Here is a 21,117-nt window from a genome sequence, read left to right as displayed (position 1 = left end):
CGGGCGTGGGGAGGGCGCGCAATCGGGGAGGCCCTGTCAGTCGGTCGCTTGCTCGTGCCCCCTTTCTTCTCGCCAACGACCCAAAGCGGGAAATCTCATGTTCTTTCTCCATTCATTCACTGCTCTGCTGGCATCGAAACTTTTGCCTTTCGTTTTTCCCCCTCGTCTGGATTGCGCGCATGTCGTTCACGTATGCTAGGGTTTTGTCTGAGCTACCCCGCGACGCCATGCGCCACGTCCAAACTCTCTCGAACGGCGTCCCCTCCTGCCAATGGAGAAGCAGAAGAACGAAGGATCTAGATTAGGGTTAGGATTTCCCGTTGACCGTCATCCCCCAAGGTGAGAGACTTTTAGACTTGGGACGACACGTGCCGGCCCGCGCAGCTCGTGGTGGTGACGGGAAGTCAAAACCTTCTGGAATGTCGGGGGCGGCTTTTGCTGTAATATGGACGACAAGGCACACAAGGTTCATGCGAGAATGGGAAGTGGGCGAAGGAGAGCGGGAAGCCGAGATGAATCATTTTCCGCCGTCGTTATCTCGGGATCCCTACTCTCCCCGCTTCAACACTGCCGTCTGGGGAGAGGTTTGAACCTGTTCGTCGTGGTGTTTTCATAGCTTGCACTCGGCTTTGGTGACATGCGCGTCCAGTCTTTTCGCCGTCCGTCCTGCAATATCGATCGACACCTCCATGTCCTTCTGCATCTCCAGGCCAATCGCTTGGGAAGCGCTCAACCAACGGCCTCTGTTCTTGATTGGTTGGATGCACAGCAATGAGGAGAATTCTATAATTAGCATGCCATCAGCCGACTTTTGGTATCTTCGCATTATATATGTAGTTGTCCACCTCGCCATCCGCTGGGCCCATCCCGACTTTGTTGCATTGTCGCCTTAACCCGGAGACATGGCCGAAGCCAACCAATCAAGGCGCCGTGAAGGCTTTGAGCAGAACGCCCCCGGGAATCCCGCAGTCGACAAGCACGCGAGCTTTTCCTACGAGCCGCTCATCCCGCACGTCGACTGCATACGTCTTTTGACGATTGAGCCGGCCGAGCTCGATGCCCAGCCCCTCGTATGCGGCCTATCCGTGGTCGAGTTCGGCGACAAGCCGACCTACGAGGCCTTGTCCTACAGGTGGGGTGACAGCGACACCTCTCAGCTGCCCCTGACTGTGGACGACCAGGAATGCAACGTGGGGAAGAATCTTTGGGATGCTCTTCACTACCTCCGGCAGAAGACGGCGAAACGATCGATATGGATTGATGCGCTCTGTATCAATCAGAAGGACATCCTGGAACGCAACCGCCAGCTCCGGATTATGCATCACATCTACTTTAGGGCTTCTGTCGTGATTGTGTGGCTGGGTGCAGGCTATTCCAAATACCACGACACGGTGCAGCGCATGCAAAGCCGTCGGATCCAGGCGCACCAAGAAACGGCGCCCGCCGCCACTGATAGACCTGCCATTTCGGACCTGCAAAGAGAGCAAGAGGACGCCGCGGGTATCGGTCGAGACGAGGCGGAAATGGTTGAACAGCTCTATGATGACGAGTACTGGCGTCGGCTATGGATCATACAGGAGGTCGGGCAAGCAGACAGCCTTCAGGTGTGCTTCGGTCGCTCCGCCCCTCTGAAATGGGAGGCGTTCATCCATTTCATCAGGATGCACAACAAAGGGTCCGAAGGGCCGATCAAGCTTGATCAGCTCCGTCAATCCAGGTTGACTGGAGGCTACAAACTACGAGCTCTTCTGTCGCATCACCGACACGCCAGATGCAAAGAGCCAAGGGACAAGGTCTACGGCTTGATAGGCTTGGCAGACGACGCCCATCGATTTCCCATGGACTATGCCAAGACCCTGATTGAAGTATGGACCGATGTTATGCATTTCACGTGGCTAAGGGGGCTTCTTCCGAGTGACGAAATCATCGCTTTCGGTGCATTGGTGAAGTTTCTCCTGATGGGGGACCAGAGCACACCATTGCAGCAAGCCCTTCGCCTTCCTGGCGCAGAAAAAGATCCAGTCGTGCAACGGCTTGATAGCAATAATAGCAATACGTCAGTAGTCTTCGAAATTAGCGCGGCCGTCCTGGGAGAAGTCGGATTCGTTGGGGCCACAACCACCGATATCGTGGGGAAGTTGAGAACGGTGGACGAATGGAACGAAAAAGTGCAAGAAGATTATAGCAACGATGTTGAAAGCGCCGGATCGGAGAGCAGGACTCTGATTCGGTCTTTGCTTCGCCAGGGCCAAACCAAAAGGTGCTTCAACCATGTCGGTGCGGTGGGTTGGGAGGCGTGTTTCCATTCGCGCTGCGGGACTCATACACACTACGAAGACTATAGTTTGCGCGAGCATCTGAGAAGCAGTTTACGGCATGTGCAGGAAGGCAACGACACGGTTCTAGTTGGAGGGGATAGGGCAAATGATGACCCCCGCCTTTTCCAATTCCGAAATAAGGAGAGCTCGGCATCATTACCATGGAAAATGGGCATTTCATGCTCCCAGACTAGAAGGGGAGACCTTCTTGTCTGGATCTCCGACGTTCCTGCTGTTATTGTACTGCGGCCTACGTTCACCGACAAACATGCAGTGTTACGAGTGCATGGAACCGCGTGGATAACGGAGGATGTGGCTGGAAAGAGCGTGAATCATTCAGGGCGCATGGAACACTTCAGAGACTCCAGGCATTGGACTACTGTCAAGATGGACGCTGCAACGATATTTGTTCTCTTGGCCCATCTGAATGGGTATGACACAGTCCTTCCATAGCATTGGCACGGCTCACGCAAAGAAAGGGAGGGGGCGGATGAAACCCAAGGTTACGGCTTCTTCTTTAAAGCATTCTTTTTTTTTTCCTTTTCGTTTTTTGTGCTCTTTGGTTCTGTGAAGGTATAATCCCAACAGAAACGACACTATATAAATCTGACTCTTTAAATCTGCGCACGCAACCAAGTGGCCATTATACCCAATGGCAAACTCTTTTATAACAATTGTTCGATGCATGTCTCTCAAGATTACATTCAATTGATTATTGTACTCATCCAGTACTCCCTAGTCTAAAGAAAGATAAAAACCCCTGTCTTCCTTGCTTTTCGTCATAACTGTCATAACCCATTCCGAATTCCATTACGTTTTCCCATTACGGCAACGGCGACGCTGTATTCCAACCCGAGCCCCTCTCCTCTCCCCTCTTCTCTCGAGGAAGTCAAGCACACACAGCCCCTTTAGACGCCCGGCTGCGTGAACCCCGGCAGCTTCGGCCAGTCGCCCAGGCGGGCCGGGTCGCCGCCGATGCGGACCCAGACGGCGTGGCTGGGCGTGGGCCCGTCGAGCACGAACATCTGGTACCAGGCGGGCGGGCTGACGCGGCTGTTGGGCGGCGCCGTGACGGAGCAGGCGTTGCCGCTGCAGCGCACGGCCGGGAACAGCGTGCGCTGGCCCATGCTGTTGCCGTGCGTCGACCCGACGGCCGCGAGCAGCGACACGCGGATGGCGCCCCCGGACGTCGACGTCAGCTGGAAGCTGACCGTGTCGCCGTAGGCCCAGTCCTTGTTCGTGATGGTGAAGGTGGGCTTCGGCGCGCCCGACAGCACGTAGTCGGGCGAGAAGTACTCGAGGCGGTGCTCCTGCGGCCGCTTGCCATCCTCGGGGTCCGACCCGGACACCAGGATGCGGCCGTCCGACATGAGCACGGCCTCGGAGTGGTACAGGCGCGGGATCGTCGTGTTGGCCCACATGGTCATGCGTGCGCCCAGCGGCTTGGTCGGGTCGTACAGCACCGCCGACAGGTTCGGCTCGCCCTGTAGGCCGAAGCCGGCGCGGCCGTTGTAAGAGCCGCCCATAATGACGTAGCGGCCGTCTGGGAGGGCGACCATGAGACTGACCACGCGAGTCGAGGGCTGTGAGAGTCATTGGGGTTAGCATTGGATCAAGCGATAGAGTCGACAGAATGATAAAGAGAATGGAGGTGAAGGGAGGTCTTACCATTCTTTCAATACGCCACTGGGCACCCGCATTGTCGGGCTCAGTAGAGATGCAGTTGTCGATGCCGAAGTTGGCGCCATCCGTGGTGCCACCGCAAATCATGACGGTCACGGGGTCCGTGTAGGGCGCGTAGTGCGGCAGGAGCATCATGGTGCCCTGGAGGGGGTAGTTGCGCCCCGCGTCCGGGTTGTTGACGGCGCCGGGCATCTTGGGCAGGGAGCGGACGCTGCCGAAGTCGACCTGCGAGATGAGGCGCGCCTCGTTGTACTGGGCGAAGAACATGTTGCCCGACGGCAGCACCGCCACGAAGGGGTACGAGTTGACCTTCTCGACGTTCTTGAGGTAGTCGAGGAACGTGACGGCCGTGACGCCCGCCGGCTTGGGTACCACCTCGGCGCTCGGCACCATGGGCCCGTCGGACCCGTCCTCGCCGCCCATGACCAGGATCGAGCCGTTGGACAGCGTCGCCGCCGTGGGGTACCAGCGCCCGGCCATGAGGGACAGCTTGGTCTGGTCCTCTTCCCACTGCGTGGTGCCGTTGGTGCCGAGCTTGCTGTCGGGCGTGAAGAGGCGGACGCCGTACAGGGACTCGAGGGACCAGCCGCCCAGGTTGATCTGGCGGCCGACCTTGTCGGGCATGACGATAGAGCCCGAGCAGAAGACGTCCGTCTTGAGCTGGAGCTCGCGGAAGGCGGTACCGTACTGCGGGGCCAGCGAGGGGTCGAACTCGAAGGAGCCGGTGCTGTTGTTCTCCTTGGAGGTGCCGTGCTTCTCGACGAACACGACCTTGTCGTTGATGCCGACGGTGCTGATCAGCGGGATGATGGGCGCCGACATGATAAAGTCGTAGCTTCCAGCCGCCGGGCCTGAAGCATAGGACCACTTTGTTAGCTGGGGGCCGGTCCACCGGTAATATGAGATCCGGTTACCACCGCCTAAATAATGTCAGCAAGTGGAAGAGCACGATGTCATATCCATAAGGGAGCATACCGCATAGAATTTGAGGATCGCCAGGGCAGGCGACGTTGCAGTCGGTTTCGGGTTGGAGGGTAGCTTTAGCCCCCAGGGGAACATCACCGCAGACTGCGAGTTGGTTAGTTATAGATGCGACCAAGATGGAGATCTTTGCTAACTTACAGCATTGGTAACCGTACTCAAGGCCGCCAGCCTCGTAGCCGAATTTGCTGCAGCCAGCGACGCACTCAGCGATAGTGGCGTTCTCGATGTTGTTGGACATCCAGGGGAAGGTGCGGTCAGCAATGTCATCCCTAGATTTCATGTTAGCACTTGGGACGGAACGCGAGCAAAGACGACGGAGACGAAGGCGTGGACATACTTGACACAACCGACGTATTTCCAGTTGGCGGGAAGGCCCTCGGTCTGAGGCTTGGGCGGCTGGAACACGACGAGAGTGGCGTTCGAGTAGACCGAGAGCCTGTTGCCGGCGCCGCACTTCTGGCCGGGGTTGCCCGCGCAGGACATGCTGCAGTCCGAGTCGGCAACGAGGTCGGCACCGTTGCGCACGAAGTTGTCGCAGAAGCATTGCGCACCGTACTCCATGCCGGCCACACTGTAGCCAAGGCCAACGCACTTCTCGACACACGACTCCACGGTTAGGGTCTGGCTGTCGGGCTGCTGGTTCAAGAAGGCGCGGCCGCTGCTACCCTCGGTGTAGCAGCCCTTGTAGGACCAGGCAGCGGGCAGGGCGGCGGGGCTGCCGGTAGAGGTGGGCGTCGAGGGCTTGGTGGTGATGACAGAGGTCGGGTTGGAGCCCGATCCAATGAGGGACCAGACGCTCAGTCGGCTGCCGCCTCCGCAGATCTGGGCCGGGTCGCCGTTGCAGGCCATATTGCAGCCTTGGGCGATCTTGGCACCTCCGTTGGCGTATTCGTTACCGCAGTAGCACTCTCCCGAGTACTCTGTTCCTGCGATGGTGTAACCAGCCTTCTGGCAAGCAGCCGTGCAGAGGTTGTTGGTCACTTGGTCCCAGTCAGTTCATTCCGTCGTGGAACTTGGAAGGGGCTCGATAGGGGGATACGTACTAGCAGCAGAACCACCAGCTACTCCAGCGCCAAAGTTGAGAGTTCTTCCTCCATTTCCTTCACTACATGTATCGGTTAGCCATAGTCATCACTCGACCGATCGATAAGGGTATAAGCACTAACGTGTAGCAGCCTTCATACTTCCATCCGTCAATGGCGGCCGGCGGCATTGGTGTCTTGGCTGGGCCACTATAGACGGACAGCCTGTTGCCGGCACCGCAGGGCTGAGTCGCATTGCCAGCACAAGGTACGCTGCACTCGGAGTTGTCGACGATGGTAGAAGCCTCGTTGGGCTTGTCACCGCAGTCTGGAGATGGGGTCAACCACAAGAACAACAGGAAGAGGGACAGTAGCTTAACTCACAGCACTCGGCGCCATACTCGGTTCCAGACATGGAATACCCTTTATCCATGCAGAATAGGGCACAGTCCTCCACGGTCATGCTGGTGCCGTTGTTGTATCCATCACCGCCCAGTGCTCTCTTGCCATCGGCGTTGTCGCTGCATGGGGTGATTAGCTTTGGGTGCGCAGGCCCGTCAGAGAAAACAGCGCGACTCACATGTAGCAGGCGACATAGGTCCAATTATTAGGAAGGCCGGTCGGTATAGTCAGGGCCCTGGGTACTATTATGCCGGCCGCAGCGAACTGTCCGAGACTGGTAAGAATGTGTCTTGGTGATCAGGGACCGGGAAAACCTACCTGGGCCAGTAGTGCCGTCGACAGGACGGCAGCGGAACGAAGGGAAGCCATAGCGAGCTGCTGGCGATATGAGAACGAAAGTGCCTAGCGAGCGACAGGACTCGGAAGTCAAGCGAAGGATCGAGGTGAGACGCGGCCCTATATAACCACAAGCAAAAGAAAGACCTAGGACGCAGGCATCGTGTGGCTTGCAGGCTGCAGTGTGGTGGAGATTCAGCTTCCAAGCTTGGCTGGCACCTCAGCTGGGGAAGCCATGAAGGAGGTGTCAGGCGTTCACTGGACATGTATGTACCTGACCTCGACAGCACCAGCCCAAACCCTTATCGAACGAGCCGAGGGGCCCGGCGAAGGGAAGGGGGCCATGCAAAATGTAACAACCAAGCGCCGGAAGAGCCAGAGCGCTACATACACGAGATGGAATCATGTCCACAAATACCCATTGGCGCCGGCCGGTTGGTAGACTAGAAGGAATTTGGGGGCATGTTGGCCGGGATCATGCCATGGGGCGAGTGGGCGACAGCGCAGGTGGAGCAATCAGATATCGGGCGCAGATCCATATTTGGCGTGTCCTATTTCTATTTCCAGGCCGTCTTCGATCGGGTCTGGCACGCGATGCCGGCTATGGAGTGCCTTGGAGTGCCATAAGAACTCCCGATGGGCATCCGTGAAATCTCTTTTCGCCCTGGTGCGGTGTAGCATTCTTGTGCCTGGACTTGCAGCACACCCCTGTCAGGGCTTGTCAGAAACGGCGGGCGATTGGGCGTCACAGACGAGCAAGACCTGAGAGAGCCCACTACGGAAGACACCGTCCTTGTTGGGGGACATGGAAATCCAAACTCCAGAGAGGCGAATCGGGGGATGTGAGTGTGATCAAGATAGAGATGCTACGTCGTATGTACACAGTCGCGTGGTGGATGGAACCGGTGCTCGACTAGGCAAGCCGATAGCAATGTCAACCACTGGCGTTTCTTCGCAGATCACCACCATCCAACGCCAGCCCGCGGCACCGTTTGGGTTGCGCAAGAGTCAACGGGTCGCCGAGAAACCGACTATTGAACGTCGGGCAAGAGTTTAAACTGTCGTCAGCAGGGCTTCAGAGCCACCCGTCAGAGAAAGCAAAAGAGAAGAAGAAATGCAGTCAGACACACTAATTCGTTCCAGTTCAAGCGCAGGTAAGCAGTGCAGATGTGGATTTGGCTTGTCGTCACCGAGAAAGAGGGGTGGCCGAAAATCCCTCGGTCTGTCTGCTCGAGGAGAGAGAGGATACGAGAAGTGATGCAGCGTTGCGATTCTCATCTCGTATTCGATAGATATCAGATTGATTAGGGAGGGGTGAGGGTGATAAGTCGCGACCAAATGATTTTTCTCTGTTCCATGTAGTGGGATGGAACGGCTCCGTCCAAGCGCTGTGATACGCTAATACCTGGGTGCTGTCGAAGCTAGGCCGGGGACTGATTCTAGCGGCCCATCGCCTAAAGGAAAGCCTAGCAATAGCGTCTTCCCAGCACTTAACAGACCCAACTAAACCGGCACAGGCTCAACCGGTCAGCCTAAAGAACCAACCAACCCAACGTAATCAGAAACCACCGTTGCGGGGTCCAGCATGTTTGTTGTTGTTTCTCCTTACGATGATGAGGACTAAGTTCTAGACTGAGGACCCCTCATTTAGCACAACGCCTTCGTCGTGGTCCAACCTGAAGCCACCAACCACGGCGCTCTTCTTGACGATGCTCGCCGAGCATTCTCCAAGACTTTTCCAAGGGTCCAACAGGGCCCCGAGACCGTGGCGTCGATCCTGTTTATCAAACTCCCTTTCAGCTTCCAGTGCTCGGGACTCGCCGAGAAAGCATACGTGAGGAGCAAACCAACGCGGAAGTGCGCCGCATAATGCAGCTCGTTAAACAAAAAACGACCAGGATGCTGACACGTTCATGGCTTCATGGCTCCATGATCAGATGGTCGCGATGTGCCATAGCTTCGACGTGGCGTTCAGCTGCACCGAACTTGGTGCAGCCTGCAGTGCTACGTCGGCCCAATTCAAGATAGCAAACAGCAACTTGGCGAGATAGGAGCGACAGAGGATCCATCGCCATGCCTAACCGACGAGACACCCTCTACCAAACTACCAAACCACCACACTCGGCCCCACGCCCGCTCGCAGACTGATGCATACCGTGCCAACTGCGTCCGATGACCCCAACCCCCGCGCCGAACTCCAACCCGAGCCCCAATTTGGAGTTATCGTGGCTGCACAGATCAAGAGCCTCATTTACCAGGGGTGCTGGGGTGAGCCGCGGACCAATCTCGTCTTGTCCATCGCGGTGGTCGGAAGGCGGTTCGTCCCTCTTTTCCCCTTTTCTCGTCTCACCAAATCGCAGCAGCAAACGGTCCATCAAGATCTCATTAAGTGAGAGCTAATGTCAGGCCCTAGGCCCCCGCCCTGTCGATCAGCCCAGTTCAACGTCTCCGGCCTGCCAGCGCGGCGAGCAAGCCATTCGCAGATGACCAGTGTGAGTGGGCGCCACAGTCAGCAACAGCTCATGGAATGCGGGCCCATTGGCCGACTTGACTACGATGGCTGACGACCCCGTGTTTGCTTATTTGATTTGTCGTATCCCGATCTGGAAAACCTGTTTGCTTGTCAATCAGTTCTGCTTCTGCTAAGACATCTTATTACGGGATTGACTGCTCAGCAGCCAGTGAAGAAGAGGCGGTGAATCTGCAGTAACGCACCATACGCGAACTTTTGCTTCTGATTACTTACAGGACGGCGTCAGCTGCAAGCCCGTCATCTTCAACGAGCAAATCAAATACTGAGGACTGAACATCAACGAACCAACTATTGGTAATTCACATGGCGTCGAACTTGTCGCCTGCCTATTCCAGAGCCATCCTGTCTCAGTGGCTGTAGTCATCAAGACGAGGCGCCGATGGGCCACATGAACAGCATCAACACCCATCCGTACCAGCCACTGCTGACACAGCCTATCTAGTATGCACTGCACCCCCGTCACAACAAGCTTTCCTGCATTACTACCCACACAGTCGCAACGCAACGCCTGTGGCTTGCATTGTGTCCCCCCAACCCGGGCGCGTGAGCTGCGAGCCCGAATGGCTTCAATCAGCACGAGAGCCCCGGCAACCCTCCCAGGACGGGCAGTGTGGCTGCAGTTGCAGCCACCGACGCAATTGCCTTCTTCCGTGGTTTGCAGGTAACACGGTAGACATTAATCCCGCAGGCGGGCTCGCTTGACAGGGGAAAAGGTCGACCTCGAACGGAGAATGAAAGACGAAAGAGTGCGACAAGTGGCCCGAAGACGCTTGACCATTGCGCACGACCCTTATCTGTTAAAAAAACACGCAGTGACCAAAGACGACAATGAAGCATGCGCCGTCGGCTATGGGTGCCTAGTCGTTCGTTACACGCGTCGTTCTCGCGATGCTTGATCGCGGATGATGGTATGCAGCTTGGTGCATGTCGACGATGGAAAGTCGTTCGATGGCGCACTGCTGTGTTAGCCTCCATACGCACATCGTCATTCAAAAAGTCGTTCTGCTTCAGCCAGCAAATTCAAGAGAGAACGAAGATGGCATTACCGTCGACCCAGGCGACAAAAGCGGTTGGCGCAATCGCATTGACAACAGTTGTGTAACTGGCGCGGCGAAGATAGACAGGGTGATGGGAACAGAAGTGAGCCGGCAGCGACTGTGCCACCGAGCGTGGTGCCGATACAAATTGCTTTATGTGATCGGGCGCGTGTGCTTGTCTCAAGCCGGGCTTTTTGACTGAAAATCTCCGCAATCAACGACCGACCCCACGAGGATTATCCACGATGATTATCGCATCCACCGATATGATCCTCTTGATTAATCGCCCCTTCCATCAGCGCATTTCTAACAGCTTTGGGGAAGAAACAGCTGCTGGTGCGTGCGCCTGCTAACGAACGGTGGGGTAATTATAGCACAGCCCATTTCCATCTTACTACATCATCTTGATCTTCTACTATTTATATCTCCCTTCTCAGGAACAGAATCCACTTGATTGATCAATACGCCGTTTAAGATAGAGACGATCGTCCGAACATCCAGTTCAGGGTTCTTTTCTGGGTTCTTTTCAGGGCATCGATCTCTGTAGGGATCGCAATGGAGACACTTTCAATTGCGCACACGCTCTTTGATTGGTTGAAAGTGTTTCCCAGCTGTATCCCTCTCCACAAGGCGGATTCAGCAGTCAAGGGGATATCGCAGATCCATCGTCATGTCTTACGACTGCTAGCTGCATAGCCTGCTGGGCTTGGGAGCTATCGTGAAACAGAGTGAATCCTAGTCGATATAAGTTCGGACTTCTTTGTACTCTACTGGGTTTTGTTGATATTGTAGTCTAGATGATCCAAATGCTAGCCCTGCGGTTTGGAGTTGCTTGATTATGATTGGACTTTTTGGAGACTGACACTTTCAGCCCTTGCCCCCAGTCCCGCGCCGCCTCACCGCGTCGACTAACAATCCTTCTCATCCTGTTCCTCATGGAGCTTCGGCATTCCATGCACTTTTGCCTCTATCATTCGGAAATGAGAATGGCTATACAGTTCAGCTAATACAGTCATCTTACCTAAAGATATGTCTAACTGAAGTGGTAGTGTGACTCCATACAGTTCTTATGGGAGAAGCTTGGTGGAAGCCAAGAGCCATTCTGCCTATTTGGGAAATGGGTATTACTTGTTTTGGGATATGTTATATTACAGTGTCCTATGACGACTACGCTCATGCAATTCTCGTATAAAGGAAGAGATATCCCGAAGGGAATGAATTCTTATTTTGATACGAGCACAGGACATCTAGTCTTATACCACAACAATCGAGCTCTGTATACTCGCACTTATCCCAACTGATTGCTTCTAGATTTCTCTTTCTCATTCCTTATCATGAAGGCTGCCGCCTTGTTGTCGGTCTTGCTGGGGGCTGCCTCCATCGATGCCGGCGTCACTAATGTCGAGCGACGACAGGAGGCCAAAGACATGAACCAGTTCGCAGAATGGATGGCGGCCCGTGGAACGTGTCCAGTATATATCACAAAGACCCCGCCGAAAAACGATCGCTCGATGAGTATCTGCGTGGAATTCTGCAAGAAAACCGACGACGGTGAATACTCCAGTGTAAGAGGATCTTGTTCTACTTGTAGTAACCGCTCGGACCGGCCGCTGACCCATCTATTCGCAGTGTAACAAGCAAACCTTAACCAACAACGTCGGACGGCCCCCAAGCGAGATGAAGCCGGGTGACAAAGATCTCGGGGAGTGGTGAAGGACCTGGACGGGTTCTACTACATCCCTAGCAAGTGCGAATGCTCCAACCCAACGGTAGAGGCCTTTACCAAGGAGGTCTTCGAAGTCGTGGCCAAGGGCCTCTCGGTGCTGGACAACCTGCTCTGCACCCTCGTCCTCAAGGCCATCATGACCATCGTGGAGGAGGGCATCAGCTTCATCCCCGTCGGGGGCAGGTGTTCCGGGGCTTCACGACGGCCGTCAAGGCGGCCAAGTCGTTCGCCGAGAACGCCGGCAGCGCCCTCGACCTGTTCCAGGGCTGGATCGAGCCCGTCTGCGGCATGCCGGGCGCGCAGAAGTTCGACCCGGCCGACACGTTCAAGCAGCTGGTCGAGACCCCCGACGAGTTCGGCGAGAGCATCGGCTGCAAGCGCAACAAGAAGAAGCTCTGCAAGAAGCTGCCCCCGGCCAACCCCAAGAACAAGCCGACCAAGAAGGCCGACGGCGGCCCTCCCAAGACGACTACCAAGCCCAAAGCTACGCCGACCAAGCCTAAGCAAACGAACACCAAGCCTAAGCAGACGAACACCAAGCCTAAAGAGACGAACACCAGGCCTAGAGAGACGAACACGAAGCCCACGGAGACAAAGATGGATCCCAAGGTGCCGCCAAAGACGAAACGAGCCCAGCCGACGAACATGGTATAAGGCTTTCTTTTCTGTTTGGTTGACACCTCGACATTGATTTGACAGAAAAGAACAAGATTGAGACAGGAGACAAATGCCCAGATGAGTTAAGGTTGATCTAGAATATAGAAACGGCGAAGTACCTTTGATGCATACAATCACCTGGAACGAGAGGTGCAAAGCGGCAGGGGGTGGGAAAGTGATTGCAAATGTGTCATTTCCAAGTCTAGCAAGCCTCGTGAATAGTAAGGGACAATGCCGCTCCCAATCAACATCAACATTCTCACTCATCGTCCTCCTCGTCCGAGTCCTCTTCCAAAAGATCAGGGTAATTTTCCTGGAGGGTGTTCCGCACGGCTTCCAAGCAGTCCTCCTTCTTGTACTTGTCGAGATCCGGCCACCCGTGACTGCGGTACACCTCGCGGAGTGCCGCAGTCGAACCATCCCCAGATTCACCCGAGTGATTGGAGTAGTCATCAATAACCTCCTTGGGGCCGACGGGCACGAAGCTGAGCTCCCGAAACTCGCCGCGGAGCTGCTCGAACAGATCGGACACGGCCCAGCCCGGGCCGTCGGCGCGCCACGCCAGCTCCGCCTCGGGCGCGTAGTCGGCCGGGTCGTCGAGGACGGGCTCGACTCTGGGGGCGCCCCGCAGCTGGTTGGGGCACTTGATCCAGTAGACCACACCGAGCTCCGTGTCGAGGTTAAAGCTGAAGGACGAGCGGCCCTCGCGCGCCAGCCCCACGACGTGCGCCGGCACGTGCTCCCACTCGTCGCCGTCCGTCGCCAGCCGCGCGCTCTCCGCGTCCAGGTTTCTGGCGGCCAGCCGCGCCCAGTCGACGAAGCGCGTGCCCGGCGCCGCTTGCGGCGTGTCCGCCTCCCCGTCGTCGCGAATGTAGGGCAGGTGCCGCAGCAGCTCAACCACCTCGTCCGTCTTGCCCAGGTGGCCCAGGTTCGCCTGGCTGATCTGCGGCCAGCCGCCCGCGGGGGCTCGATGATGCTGGATGCCGGCAGGTAGAGCTGGGTGAGGAATTGGTAGTACCTGCGCACGGCGGCGATGGTGGCGTCGCGCGAGTAGCTGATGTCTGCGAGACGAGGCATGATGCAGAAAGTAATCGGCTTGGTGATTGTGAAAGTGATGGCTTGGATGCTCGAATGGATGGGTACTGGTGGATTGGGGCTGTGTGGTCTTATGTACATAGGGCAGCTATTTTTAGTAATGACGTAGTCCTGGTTACAGGAGCTCGGTTTGGGATAAAGACAGTATAGTAACTGCTATCACCAAATAGGATCTTGAGCTCCATATTGCAACCTAGCATCCCCTTGGTCGTAATTACATACTGCATGCGCGCTATGGTACCTTCTAGTGAAGTTACCGCATTTGGCGGTACGTTGACGTTCAGTCGGGGATCATGAATATCTCACAATAACACCATGGCTAATACTCTTTTTGATAATACACCTGTAAACCCTCCACAGCCTATTTCTATTCCTTTTCCTCCGAAAGAACTGAGTACTCAAGCCACAGAAATGACCAAAGTAATCTTGTGATAAGCAAGCTCAACTTCAGCCGGGTAGCCCACCTACAGGGGCTGATGTAATCATGATAGTACAGCTCACCACAGCCAAAATTTATTCCGCAGGGTGGCACAGGTCTATTGTGTTGGACGCTCCAATGATAAATGAGACGAGTTTCTGCTCCAGGCGGTGGCTGCTCATGGACCATCGGATGATGGTGTTAACAAAGCAGCCGACATTAATCGGAGTTGCTTGTTCTCAATAACAAATTGCGGTGTCAACCTGGCAGCTAAGGAAGGGATCGATGTTTCTCTCTACACTAGCAAACCTTTGGTCTACTAGTGATAATTCACTTTCCTTATAGAACAGGTGGCGTGAATCTCGAACGTCGACAGAGATCGCTGCCTCTCGGTATTGCCGATGCAAGTTGTACTTTTTCTTTCACTGATGCATGTCCGCATTTTTGACAAGTCTGAAGAGCATCAGGATCGACTGACTGTAGCTGAAATATCCCGGAATGGCTTGCTGGTAGCATGTAAGCCACGGCTCAATCGCATTGTGGGGCAACCGGATAGAGCACAATACTGATCGGATGTTGACCCCTATCTGCTTTGCCAGTCGGCTCGTTAGATTCTTGCGGAACCTAGCACCAGCATCTGTAAGATACATGGCTAGCATCTCAATTTCGCCGAGGCTGTCAGTTCCAGTGTCGCTGTCGCTCTGCTTGGAATACAACTTGATGCTGTGGCCGACCAGTCTTGGCATCAAGCTGACTGCTTGATAAGGTCACATAAGCCGCTGCCCACCCATCAAATCATTACGTCACAGGAGCGGTAGCTAAGTGGTATAGCGTGGGATTGCAGTTGCTCTTTAGCCAATTATCCTAAGGTCGCGTGTTCGATCCACGCTCGCTCCTTTTTTGGCCATCGGTTACCCCTTTTGGGGCCCGGCAGCAACAGGCGCTTACTTATCTTCATCTAAAACTATATTGTAGACAGCGATGCTGACAAAGATATAGAATGGGATACCACTTGGGAAAAGGACCAAGTATTAATATTCTCTCTTGAATGGCGCACAGCAGCCTTGGTAGATCCAAGTTGAGTTCAGTGTTGAGTTGTTTTTGCTGTGGACGACGAAGATCAATAGGTTGACCATGATAATCACCTCGAATATGGATGCAAGGACAATACTGATTGAACTGATATGCAGTCCCACTCGAAAAGAGCTTCTGTTATGTTCACCTTGTGGCACTGGAGCCTGGCGGATACAACTCACAGCTTGTCAAAGTGAGAATGGAGAATCAACTATCGTGAAACGAATCAAGAAACCAAATCATTCGCATCGTCTTCATAAATGGGACCCAAGTGTGTTCGCAGGCTTCAGAAATTGGCATTGTTTGGCATGAAAGATGCCAGAAATTCTACTTGTGTTCCTGGTGGACAAACCATATAGGCAGCACTCCCAAGGTTTATTACCGCCGCTGCCCAGACATTCAAATAATGACGATCTTTTCATGTAATATTGAGAACCCTGGTTACCGTTCATCTCGGCGACAATGCCCTTGCAGTGCTCCTTGAGTTGAGTCGACCCTCGATTGGGAGTCTGCTGACTCACAGAGTACTGGAAGGTGGTAAGGAAGTCTGCCGCTCTTGTGCTTGCGTACTTCAAACACTGATGTAATCGCCAACCAAGCACTGGAGTGGGACACTTACTGAGAACTGCAAGCTACTGAAACGTTCTCCAATGACAATTCGAAATCTTGAATACCTATAGTTCTATACTTGAGTGAAGCTCCCAGGCCATTGGGGTGGTAACTGAGCCTTATTTGAAAGCTTGCAGTTAATGAGGATACTGATCTAATTTACTCAGGAATAGCGCAGGCATTATTGATGTAATAATCATGTACTTGGCGGTAGGAGTATTGCAGCACCAAGCTGTGGCCGAGATGAGCCTTTCTTTAATTATGGTAGCTAGAGGTTTATAAATAAAAGCCCTTTTTATTCCTTTAATATTAAATTGGAAGACTCCCAAAATCAATAAGCAGAAGCCAATTTCCTTCCTTCGGACCAACTTCCGATTGTTCTCGCTCCATTTCACAACCATGGCTCAGTTCCTACGCCTCTTCTAAAATACATTATCTCTTTGATACGTTTACTCCCTCCTTAAGGCTTAAGTTCTCTCTTAAGTTATTCGTTATGGACATGGAAGAAGACAACCAAGCGGTTGATCTAGGACCAATTGCCACAATTGACAAGTTGCGAAAGCTCAATGTCGGGACGCTCGTTCCATTGCCTCAGGTGAGCTATTGCAGCAATCGTTGGGCTTTTCGCAGCCGCGAAATGGTCTGCTGACTCTGGAGATAGCTCGTCGCGGTCGGTTATGAGTCGAGTGAGAAAATATTGGTCCTGGAGAATATCACCGGTTTTTCTTTTCCTTGCGGTGTTGGGCTGTACGACTTCTGCACGACCGAGATCACTTGCCGTCCCGCCTCTGAACTGCGCATCACCATTTCGATCATCCCTCGACCCAATGCCGACGAGCAAGTCAAAAGGCAGCTTCTCGACTTCAAGCATGAGCTTCCCGATGTGGATGGAATGAATGTTGTCCACATCTTTAAGAAGGTACGTGGCTTTGATCTCAACAACGAAAAATAATGATCTATGCCTATCCGCAATTACACAGTGATAACTTAGCGTTTATAAATTGACCGGTAATTTCTACTGATGAAAGTTTTCTAGGCCGAAGTCGTTATGGGAATTCGAATGTCAGAGCCTGACAACATGGGCAATGGTCGCTCGGCGGTCAGCCAGGATATCTTGAAGATTGAAATATGTGGTCCTCAGCAAGATATATTGACCGTGATCAACATTCCTGACATTTCCCGAACAGCCAAACCAGGAATTACCAGCGATAGCGACATTGCACTTGTCAATGACATGGCCAAATCGTACATGAATGACCGAAGAACCACGATCTTGGCCATTGCCCCCTCAAACGTCGAGTTCGCCACCCCAGAGATTCTAAAGCTTACCGAAACGGCTGACCCCTCTGGAGCGAGAACAATGGTTATTTTGACCAAGCCAGATCTAGCCACACTAGCCTCACGCTGGGAGATGTTCAATGTCATTCTGGGCAAAGAGAAAGAGAGAGACCTCAAGCTAGGCTACCATATCGTTAAGAACCGCTGAGCCGATGAAAAAGGCTTGTCGCCCTCGAAGCGCTACGTTAACGAGGAGGCATTATTCATGAATCCAGACTGGCTGCTCCTTACAGGCCACTGCGGTACCACTGCTCTTAAGAAGCGACTTCGGGAATTGCTCATGGATATATCCTCACAAGAGATGCCGCATGTCAAGACTGACATTGAGAAGAGTTTGCACGCGTGCAAGGGAAAATTGGACGCCATGGGTCCATCTCGAGCAGATGAGCAATCCCAGAGGCTCAATTTGACGAAGCTGGCCTTCAGATACCAAAATGTCACCGAGGCTGCCTTGAAAGGCTACTATGCTGGTGATGAGCTCTTCTGGAACAACTCGGACCTGAAGCTGGTCACCAAGATGGTGAAGCTGAACGAGGATTTCTCCAATATCCTCAAGGATCGAGGTCACATGTTAAGCTTTGGGTTAAAATCGCCCAGTGATGATGATGAAGGCCTACTCGGATTCAACAAGGACGATGGCTTCTGCTGGGAGACGGCAAGTTTCAAGTATTCTGAGCTTTCTGAGGTCCTCCAAGGTGAGAGTTATAAGTGCGCTGCAGCCTCTGTCAATCCCGTGATGGACCTGATTAGGGATGTGTTTGCCTCCAGCCGCGGCCCTGAACTTGAAACGTTTGGCGGAAACGTTCTTGCTACTGCCTTCAGAAAACAAACAGTGAGATGGGAGTTTATTGTTCTTGCACACACGAGCAGGGCCATCGTGCTGGTTCACGACTACATCTTCAATCTCCTCAGTCAGCTGTGCCCGGAAAAGCAGGGGAGACAGCAGCTGTGGAAAGCGCACCTTATTGACAAACTATGCGCTTCATACCGTCGTGCCATGGACCATGCCCGATTACTGCTGCGCATTGAGCGCGGTGGACGACCCAGCACCTTCAACCAGTTCTTCGACACCCACATCCAGCGACGGCGAAACGAGCGGATGGCTAAAGCTTTGGCGGGAAAGGCCAAAGGCAACGGCAACAAACGCGTATGCCTTGACGATGTCAGGAGCCAGGCCCAGGAGAAGCAGAAGGCGGATCAAGTGTGCGAGGACATCCATTATATCTTGATTAGTTATTACCAGATGTCTCGCAAGCGATTCGTGGACGTGGTCTGCCAGCAGGTAGTCATGCACTTCCTCCTCGAAGGAGAGGAGAGTCCTCTCCAAATCTTGGGACCCGACTTCGTCATGGGTCTCGATGCCGATCAGCTGGAATCAATTGCCGGCGAGGAACCCGAGTCCAAGCGGCAGCGCCAGTCACTAGAGCGACAGAAGGAGAAATGGGAAGCGGCTTTGAAGGTGGTGCGTCATTGCACATGATCAAAAGTGATGAAACTGTGGAAACGTATACTTTCATTTGACGTACATTGAACGTCCTCCAGCCTTCAATACTTTGGAATGTGCTGGGTAAGGAACATCGGCCTTAGTTAGATACAGTTTTATAATGCAGCCAAGCCCACTCAGTGAGGGCAGCATGACTAACAAGCAATTCAATGAACAACGAGCGCGACACGACTTGTAGTTTGGTTAAGGATTACACGCTAACTCCAATGGACCGTCTCTCACCTTGGTCGCCAAGAAAATACACCGACGATCGCTTTGGACGCTTTTGAGGGTAGAGGCTGATGTGGGGTTGTGGCTGCTAGCCTGTCGAAGCCACAACCCGGCTCGCAAGTTTCCAGCGCCTGAGCTCCAAGCCAGATAATCGACGTCAAGTTGGCTGCTGAGATATCAACGCCGACCAGCATAACTCCAACACACCGCCCCTGACACCCTGGAAAGCTCTCTGATGGCATTGTTCCAGATGGTAAGCATCATGGAAGCCCTTCAAAATGGCCCAGACCCCATAGTTGGGCTCCTACTGCCGGCTTGATTCCCCCTCTTCAGAGCCTCACTGGGCGATGGTAAGCGCAAGGCCTGTTGCATATATCCCCCTTTCCAGCCTTTTCCCTGGGCAGAAACCAAAGAAGCAGGAAGTCCTACGACTGTTTTCTCTGCCTTGTGCAATTTGCATATTTTGGCATCTCTTTGGCTTCTAGTGAAGCCCTCTTCTCCCGGCATACATGGCTTCGCATGCTGTGCTATCTCCTCAAACTGCACCATTGGTCCATCCCGGCAGCCGGAGTTTATCCGGCCGACCAAGCAAGCTTTTCGAGATCCCCAGGCAAACAAAACAGCTCTTCCCCAGCTGGACCCCTCATTGGTCCAAAACCCACCGAAGGGTTTGACAAGCAGCCCAACTCAGCGGGTGCCTGCCTGTCTGCCAACCTTTTTTTTACAGTGGCTTTTAGGTGCCTGCCCAGCACCTAGCCCAGCGGACAAGCCTGCTAAACAACACGCCCAACCTGCTAATCGCTTAGCTCTGCTTGGGGCTTGGGGGGATTTGGGGGGTTCTTGGGCGCTGAGTGGAACACGACTGGAAAACGACCTCCCATAATAACAACGGGCCAATCTTCGTTCGGGGTGCACCTGCAGGCTCAACAACGCAAAGCAACGTTTTCCTACGCGCGCCGCCATCCGATTTTCTGACGACTTCTACGCCCTGCCTCCACGAAAAGAGCCTTCCCGATCACCACCACCACCACAACACACCAGCCGCTCGACCAACTTTTTTTCATCACTTCGCACCCGCTCCGACCAGTTCGAATATTGGATTTCCAATAATCCATTTTAACCCAAATACCTCTTATTTTCCACGCGCATCTCGATATCAAAAATGCCGGGCGGAAAGGGCAAGTCCTCTGGTGGAAAGAGTTCGGGTGGAAAGACTTCGGCCGTCGAGGGACCCAAGAAGCAGCAGAGCCATTCTGCTCGCGCCGGTCTTCAGGTTAGTTCTCGCGCTTTTACTATAAACTGTCCCGGCATCTTCGACATTTTTGCGCCCTTGCGCTCGCCATCTTGAGCTCCCGGAGCTTCGACGACAACTTTGCGACCCAGCCCCACGATTACGATCACGACGACGCGTCCACTACTTGAACCGATTGCTGTCAACAACACGGTGCACCGAATGCATCATTCGCGGCGTCGCGTAGATGCACCTGTTGCATCGATGAACCACGATTTCATAGCCGGGGCTCGCGAGCGACAGCCGACTACTTGATACCGAAGCTCAACTGGAGCTATCCCCGCATTCCGACAGACTTTCGCCAGCATGAGGCTATCTGCAAACGCCAACATTACGAATTACGCAACGCGCGAAGTCTTCGAATTGTTGCTGCTATCATATTTGTACGATCAATACTGACTATGATGCTTTTCCAGTTCCCCTGTGGTCGTGTCAAGCGATTCTTGAAGCAGAACACCCAGAATAAGATGCGTGTTGGTGCAAAGGCTGCGGTCTACGTCACGGCTGTGCTCGAGTATCTGACTGCCGAAGTCCTGGAGCTTGCAGGAGTGAGTCATACCCCTTTTTGCCCCCGTTGTTGCCTATTCTTCCACATACCCATATCGGCATTTATTTCCAGCCCACGTGACATGATGCCATGGTCATAGGACGAAACTAACGAGATATTCAGAACGCCGCCAAGGACCTGAAGGTCAAGCGTATCACACCTCGCCACCTGCAGCTCGCCATCCGTGGTGACGAAGAGCTTGATACCCTTATCAGGGCTACCATTGCCTTCGGTGGTGTCCTGCCTCACATTAACCGCGCCTTGCTACTCAAGGTCGAGCAGAAGAAGAAGGCCAAAGCCCTGGAAGGGTAAAGCCTTTTTCGACTTTTGTCG

The 21,117-nt window shown here is 53.9% G+C and overlaps 7 protein-coding genes across 7 annotated transcripts; 5 read left to right on the top strand and 2 right to left on the bottom strand.

The window, feature by feature from the left end:
• Positions 1–902: 902 nt before the first annotated feature.
• Positions 903–2,344, top strand: PG998_010221 (uncharacterized protein; the record flags this gene model as incomplete). The annotated part of the gene is made up of 2 exons (XM_066877037.1): positions 903–2,260; positions 2,338–2,344. The coding sequence occupies 2 exons, from the start codon at positions 903–905 to the stop codon at positions 2,342–2,344; spliced, it is 1,365 nt and encodes a 454-aa protein (XP_066729193.1).
• Positions 2,345–3,226: 882 nt separating this feature from the next.
• Positions 3,227–6,778, bottom strand: PG998_010220 (uncharacterized protein; the record flags this gene model as incomplete). The annotated part of the gene is made up of 10 exons (XM_066877036.1): positions 3,227–3,901; positions 3,987–4,921; positions 4,977–5,069; positions 5,124–5,254; positions 5,323–5,965; positions 6,029–6,090; positions 6,152–6,335; positions 6,392–6,528; positions 6,588–6,673; positions 6,728–6,778. The coding sequence occupies 10 exons, from the start codon at positions 6,776–6,778 to the stop codon at positions 3,227–3,229; spliced, it is 2,997 nt and encodes a 998-aa protein (XP_066729192.1).
• Positions 6,779–11,649: 4,871 nt separating this feature from the next.
• Positions 11,650–12,695, top strand: PG998_010219 (uncharacterized protein; the record flags this gene model as incomplete). Its single annotated transcript, XM_066877035.1, is given in 3 exon segments — positions 11,650–11,880; positions 12,031–12,213; positions 12,225–12,695. 3 exon segments carry the CDS (start codon positions 11,650–11,652, stop codon positions 12,693–12,695), a joined length of 885 nt encoding a protein of 294 aa, XP_066729191.1.
• A 262-nt stretch (positions 12,696–12,957) lies between these two features.
• Positions 12,958–13,775, bottom strand: PG998_010218 (uncharacterized protein; the record flags this gene model as incomplete). The annotated part of the gene is made up of 2 exons (XM_066877034.1): positions 12,958–13,674; positions 13,725–13,775. 2 exons carry the CDS (start codon positions 13,773–13,775, stop codon positions 12,958–12,960), a joined length of 768 nt encoding a protein of 255 aa, XP_066729190.1.
• A 2,612-nt stretch (positions 13,776–16,387) lies between these two features.
• On the top strand, positions 16,388–17,380 carry PG998_010217 (uncharacterized protein; the record flags this gene model as incomplete). Its single annotated transcript, XM_066877033.1, has 3 exons — positions 16,388–16,489; positions 16,556–16,813; positions 16,931–17,380. The coding sequence occupies 3 exons, from the start codon at positions 16,388–16,390 to the stop codon at positions 17,378–17,380; spliced, it is 810 nt and encodes a 269-aa protein (XP_066729189.1).
• A 57-nt stretch (positions 17,381–17,437) lies between these two features.
• Positions 17,438–18,712, top strand: PG998_010216 (uncharacterized protein; the record flags this gene model as incomplete). The annotated part of the gene is made up of 1 exon (XM_066877032.1): positions 17,438–18,712. One exon carries the CDS (start codon positions 17,438–17,440, stop codon positions 18,710–18,712), a length of 1,275 nt encoding a protein of 424 aa, XP_066729188.1.
• A 1,396-nt stretch (positions 18,713–20,108) lies between these two features.
• On the top strand, positions 20,109–21,096 carry PG998_010215 (histone 2A variant; the record flags this gene model as incomplete). Its single annotated transcript, XM_066877031.1, has 3 exons — positions 20,109–20,219; positions 20,654–20,785; positions 20,908–21,096. 3 exons carry the CDS (start codon positions 20,109–20,111, stop codon positions 21,094–21,096), a joined length of 432 nt encoding a protein of 143 aa, XP_066729187.1.
• Between the last annotated feature and the right edge of the window lie 21 nt (positions 21,097–21,117).

This window comes from Apiospora kogelbergensis (assembly GCF_038363985.1).
Source record: "Apiospora kogelbergensis strain CBS 113332 chromosome Unknown utg000006l_segment0_segment0, whole genome shotgun sequence".
NCBI classification, from domain to species: domain Eukaryota; kingdom Fungi; phylum Ascomycota; class Sordariomycetes; order Amphisphaeriales; family Apiosporaceae; genus Apiospora; species Apiospora kogelbergensis.
This window is presented reverse-complemented; position numbering and strand designations above follow the sequence as displayed.